The sequence below is a fragment of the Triticum urartu genome, chromosome 5A (genome assembly GCF_056163025.1).
Source record: "Triticum urartu cultivar PI428250 chromosome 5A, HENAU_Tu73, whole genome shotgun sequence".
Lineage (NCBI taxonomy): Eukaryota > Viridiplantae > Streptophyta > Magnoliopsida > Poales > Poaceae > Triticum > Triticum urartu.
This window is the reverse complement of record NC_141877.1, coordinates 38318294-38324273: the sequence shown is the minus strand read 5'-3', so window position 1 is coordinate 38324273 and position 5980 is coordinate 38318294. Positions and strand designations below refer to the sequence as shown.

The 5980-nt window shown below is 44.3% G+C and overlaps 1 protein-coding gene across 1 annotated transcript; it reads left to right on the top strand.

The window, feature by feature from the left end:
• Positions 1-1820: 1820 nt before the first annotated feature.
• Positions 1821-3547, top strand: LOC125555527 (uncharacterized). Its single transcript, XM_048718442.2, has 5 exons — positions 1821-1968; positions 2109-2160; positions 2549-2759; positions 2859-3051; positions 3139-3547. Exons 2-5 carry the CDS (start codon positions 2132-2134, stop codon positions 3270-3272), a joined length of 567 nt encoding a protein of 188 aa, XP_048574399.1. The 5' UTR covers positions 1821-1968; positions 2109-2131; the 3' UTR covers positions 3273-3547.
• Positions 3548-5980: the final 2433 nt, after the last annotated feature.

Genomic DNA, 5980 nt, shown 5'->3' with positions numbered 1-5980 from the left:
GGACTATACGCAAGGCAAATGTATAACCTTGATAGGCTTTCTATCTTATCGGTCTCATGGTGTTAGTTGGGAGACCGGGTTAGTTATTGGATCGATAGCCATACTATCAATGGGGGGGGGGGGGGGGGGGTTCTCTAGTGAGTAGCTTGATCGTATCATTCATAGAGAGCTCAAACATTTGCATCCTTGGCATCATCTTATTTGGTTCTTGTTTGGCTTTTCTCTATATGAGGTTTTAGAGCTTGTGGTTATCTTCATGACAACCTCAAATGGATTTTCTATGCATCTTCTATTACGTTTTTGAGGTTGGAGGTTTTGTCGGTTCTTCATTTATGGAGATTTCATACTTCTAGATCTTTAGCATATTCTTTTGGAAGGTCTTGTCGCCAACTTTCTATTAAGCTTGAGTTCATCAAAATCAAAGTTCATTTGCAAAAGCTATGGCAGTTTTGGGTGTTTCCTGGATTTGCAATTTGTTTCGAGCACCTGGAGTCCTTTGACCCAGGGTGCCCATAGGCACGAGAGGAAATTGTCTAGGCCCGGCCTTGTATGGGTCCCCGGGGGTCCCTGGACCCCGGGTGCCCAGAGTATGCGCCAAGTCTCTAGACAGTTCGTGTGCCCGGGGTCCTGGACCCTGCCCTCCCCTCCCCTCTGCCTAGCGGATGTTATGTCCGGGTATCCCGGGGCCTCTGTCCTTCGGGTGCCCACGACAAGCCGTGCTTTCTTTGTTTGGTCTGGGTACGTCCTGGTGCCCATGGGTGTCTGCTGGCAACGGTCATTTTTCGCGTGGGGTATTTAGATTTGTCAGTTCTACATTATGTATGCAGATAAACATTTGTCCATTTCACGAAGAAAAGCATTTTGGAGCATCATTTTTTCCTTTTTTACTGTTCAGTCGAGCTCACATAAGCTCGGGGATCAAAACAACACTTTCTCGCTGATCCATCCCAATCCCTCATTTTGAGAATAGTGAGAAAAGCTATCAAAAGAGTCCAGACGTGTAGTGTCGTAGTTGGTTGCTTGGATGACTGACTTGCGGACGGGGCCGATGTGCAGCTTTAGGACTGGCGTGGATGTTGGATCGGTGGCTTCATATCTGGTTGTAGGGTGTCGACTCTGGTGACGGAGATGGAGTATGCACTCAATGTTTCCTATTCGACGCATTAAGAGTCAAAGCGATCGGGTTGGGCTGGCCCATTTAATGTGTATTCTAGTTCTGGTTTTTGTTTGTTTGTTTTTATTATTTTAGGAACCCTGGAACAATTTTTGTTTGTTTGTTTGTTAGGAACACTGGAATTATGATTTTATTTTCCAATTTTTTTAGCTTTTTATTGAAAGTCCAAAAATAAAAAAAGAGCTTTAGAAAAATGTTTGCATCTTAAAAATAAGTTCACAAATTCGATTTTTTTCATGTTTTAGAAAAAATTAAAAATTTGAGAAAGCATTCGTGTGTTAAAACGTGTTCAGAATTTTAAAAAAAGTTTGGATTAAAAAATATACAGAAACATGAAATATTTAATTTTCAGAAATTGTTTACAAATTTTTAATGTTGGTTTCCGTTTTCAAAATATTAAAATATGTTCACATATACAGAAACTTTTGACAAATTTGAAACTCAAAATGTTCTAGAAACAATTAAATTTTTTTTTGAGCATAGAAACAATTAAATTTGGCCACTACAGTAGCCCGGTTTATTTACTACAGAATCCGGTTCGAATCCGTTGTTAGTCCCGTGCACCCCAGGCCCAGGCCTTTTCGGAAAGCAGCAGGCAGACCGAGTTGAACTGGGCCGGCGTGGCTCTTCTTGTATACTCCTACTTATACAAGTCTTCCTCTTCCTTGAGATAAGACCATATAATAAATTAAAAAGCAGGAAAGAAAAAGCCGGCAGAGGCGATTTGATCTCATCGCCGGCGATCTCCTCCTTTCTTCGCCACGCACCCTTTCCCTGCATCTCCCCAGTTACAGGTAACGCCGCCCGTCCTTGTGATTTACAGCATCTCTCCAGTTACACAGGTGGATTCACCCGATGTGTGGCGTGGATTAGCCTAGCGTGCTGACACATCTAGTTAATTCCTGCTGTTAATTATATATCTGATCTGATGCAGGAGCGGTAGATCCATCGGTGGCCATGTCGTCGATATATGGAGAAATTACCATGTACGTATGCAGACATTTTAATGCAACCTTTGTGACTATCGTGCCTGCATGTTTTGAACTTGTATACAGTATAAAAGAAAGAATCGATAATATCAGAAGATGCATTCAAGAGATTGATGGACATATGGCATAAAGTGAATGCCAGTAGATTCAATTTTGGTTGATTTTCACCAAACAAAATAAGCTTTACATTTTCGGACTGGAGGTGTTAAAACTCACACTAGTAGGTAGTATTTTGGTGTAGTAATGTAGTACCTCCGTTCCTAAATGTAAGACGTTTTTGCAGTTCAAATTAAACAACCACGGAGTAATATATCAGCTCAGGCAACCTGTGTCATTACAACTAATTGAGGTTACATACTAATTTGTCTTTTTTTCATGCATGCAGTAACGACTTTGACACACTGCAGACATTGGATGGTTCCGCTTTAAAAGAGTTTCATGAGTTCCAGGATTTTTGGCTTGCTTGCGCCGAGCGCCACATGAGCCTGAGGCCCAAGTCACCGCCCCCCGAGGAGCTGATGAAGCGCAAACAAGAGCGTAACCGCAAGAGCTTGGTTGTAGCGCTCAACACATATGCCAAGCGAAACAATATGCAGGCATGTCCAAAAATATCATAATCAAAATATTTATGTTTCCTTCCATTCCTCTTAGCCACCGTATATATTAATAAGTGCTCGACTGTTGTTATATTTCAGATTACTGACTTGGAATTTGTGGAAGAGAAAGAAAGGAATCTAGTTGGTGGAGTTGCAGCAGGATATGTGCATTCCAACTTTGTTGCAAAAGGTGTGGATGGCAGACCCACTTTGTTCTTTGCTGAGATGCTCCATGGTTGCTTCTTGCAAGAGCATGTTATTCTCTGCACTCCTTTGGAAGATACGGACTCTGGTAACTATTTCGCTTTTGCTCTAATTGTCTTGACTTTTTGTTAGCATATATACTAATATATACAGTACATATTTTTCTCGCGTGAAGGTTGTTGTTTTGGGTGCAATCAGCATGCAAGGAAGCTCAGGCATCCCACATGTGGTGGCTACTTGGGTGGACTCGAGGATGTGCCGTTTCCTTACGTGGAGGAGGACAGTGATGATGATTGCTTTCTTGATTGAATCTACAATATATGTTTCCAACAAGACAGAGCTGCAATATGCCGAGTGCGTAAGGAGGAGTGCTTTGGTGACAGCAGGCTGTGACAAGTAGGGGTCCAAGCATATGTATCTTTATTAATAGTGTTATATAATAACTAGACTAGATGCCTCAAAAAAATCAAAAAGAAAAATGTAATGTTGACTAGAATCATGCTTGTGACAATTTCGTTTGATGATTTGTGGTAATAAGTTAGAATGGAGGATGATGTATCATTATAAATTGTTGTTTTACTGTTTCTTTTTGACCTTGATAAGTGCCATTCGTGTGGCACGAACACATGACAACTCTGAACGTTTTGATGACAAGTTTAGTGACGCGAAGATGGCTACTTTAGTTGTCAAGCATGACAAATTTCTTTTCAGATGGCAAGTTTCAGTATTTTTTGGGTTTTTTGAATGACAAGTTTAGTTGTAAAAAATGTTAGGGCTGAAATGCTTCATGCCACGCACATGTGTTGTATTTATCATTTGTGTTTTTTTTTAGAGCGTGCCATGTTTTTATAGCAAGAAGATAGTATTTGTTTACAAGGGACGACAGAACAATCACAGGCTATGGTGCCCGCTGGCCGCCGGTCCGTGCGAGCCGCCGCACCTGTGGGAGTAGAGAAGCCCCCAGATTGGGCATGGCAGCTCACAGGGACACCGCGTCGCCCGAGCCCCCCACCCACGCTGCACTGACCACCAGCCCCCTGGTCTTCAGCAAAGATTGACAAACGCTGAGCACCAAAGTTCTTGTTAGTGGTGTTCCTGGGAGGAGGATCCAAGTGAAGGCTCCATGTGCACAAGACCAAACAAATTCTATCAACAAGACTACCCATGTGAAATTCAAGTCCTCCTTGTCTATCTTTGTTCCATTGTCTCCTATATATGCCAACTAGTAGTGCATGGTTTGCAGATTATATCAAGTAAATGCAGGCACTATAATCTTTATATGGACAATGAAATCCAAGTGATAATTCAAATACTTTTTGTTGGTATTATTACGGTTTGATGCGCAGAAGATTCCATGCCACAGTTAGCTCATCAATTTCGTGAGATCAACCCGATTGACTGAATTCAGGACAAACTCCTGCAGCACAAATTAGGAGTGGTTGTCTAAGTGTGTGTGTATATATAATCGCTGTAAAAAATATTTTATATTATGTAAAATTACAAATGTAAAAACATAGTCTAAAATACACATAAACTACAAATTTTCTTATTTATGACTTATATTTTTATTTTCTTATATCAAATTTTACGTAGTGAATCAATAGGAATGTAACTATTTGAATTTCAAACATAATTTAATTATGAAATAATCGTAAGATTACCTCGGGTGAAGAATATCTTATAGGAAAATGGTTGTGTACTATATATATATTACATTAGAAAAAGTTACAGCCATTTGACTACTGAAATTGTGAAAGTGACCAAATGTGATGTCTCCGAGTCTCAGACTGTGCAGAGGCTTATGGAGTTAGTTTCAGATGACTACCACTGGGAGCTTGTCAGTCTTGAGGGCAACATGTATAAGGTTGACTTCCCCTCTGTTCAGGATTTGCAGAGACTTTTGAGTTTCGGGCTGTGTCGTGTGCCTGACACAGAGTGTATTCTGGAGTTCCACGAGTGGAAGAAGGTTGAGCCAAAGGGCAAGCCTCTTACTCGGGTGTGGTTACGTTTCTATGGAGCTCCCTTGAAGCCGATGCAGGATGCTGAGGTCGTTGCTAGCTTGGGCATTTTGGTAGGGAAGACTGAGCGAGTGGATATGGCCTTTACCCGAGCTCACGGGGTGGCTCGTCTATTGGTGAGTGTTCGGGATATTGAGTTTGTGCCTGATGTGGTTATGTGGACATATCGGGGCGAAATGTTCCCACTTGAGATTGAGTTTGAGGATACCGAGCTTTTCGCTGATGCCATCAATGCGATTGATACAGACATGCACGAGGGAGATGATAGTTCTGCGGCCAAGGAGGCGCCCGGGGCTGATGCTGGACGTAAGATGTCCAACGGTTCGAGGCCCGCTGCTCAGACAACCGTGGACGGGATAGCATCCTCCCCTTCAGTGCCGATGAACACACTGAGATTTGGGCCGTTTGAGCCAGCTTCTGCCCCTCCCAAACTTTGGAGTGACCGGGTGGAGGCCGATGATGAGCTGGAGTATACGCTCCCTCCGCTGGTTTCTGCCGCTGCTGAGGATCCGGTGCTCGAGGTAGCGGAGGTGGCCTGCTCTCTGGTGGCCTCGGCCGATGGAGGGGGAAGGAGTCTGGGCAGGTGGCCTCTCTTTCTCCCACTCTGATCGTGGCCTCTCCGACGGCGGTGGTTGAGCCTAGGGGAGGGGGCTATGGACAGGTGGCTGCGGCTCCCTCCTCTCCTCAGGTGGCCTTTGTGGCCGCACAAACCATGGCGCCTGTGACGCCTCCCAGCCAGAGGGTCGGGACGGGTGGGGAGTTCGGGCAGGAGGCCCACATACTCCTCTCCCCCGGCGCACTTGAGCCCCATGGCGTCGGTTCCAGGCGGACATCGGCGGGGCATACGGGCAGGGCAGGAGGCCTTGATGTCTGTAGGCCCTCTCGGGAGGAAGTGATCCCGTTCGGAGGGATTTCGGATCCAGTATCTGAGGGACAGCGGATGAGTCGCCGGCTCCAGGATCTTCCGAAGGTTGACGCCATGCGACACAGGTGCGCCAT

Coding starts and splice junctions, on each gene's coding strand:
- LOC125555527 (XM_048718442.2), top strand. CDS start 2,132: ATGTCGTCGATATATGGAGAAATTACCAT. Junction 2,760..2,858: donor CCAAGCGAAACAATATGCAG/GCATGTCCAAAA, acceptor GTTATATTTCAG/ATTACTGACTTGGAATTTGT. Junction 3,052..3,138: donor TTTGGAAGATACGGACTCTG/GTAACTATTTCG, acceptor TCTCGCGTGAAG/GTTGTTGTTTTGGGTGCAAT.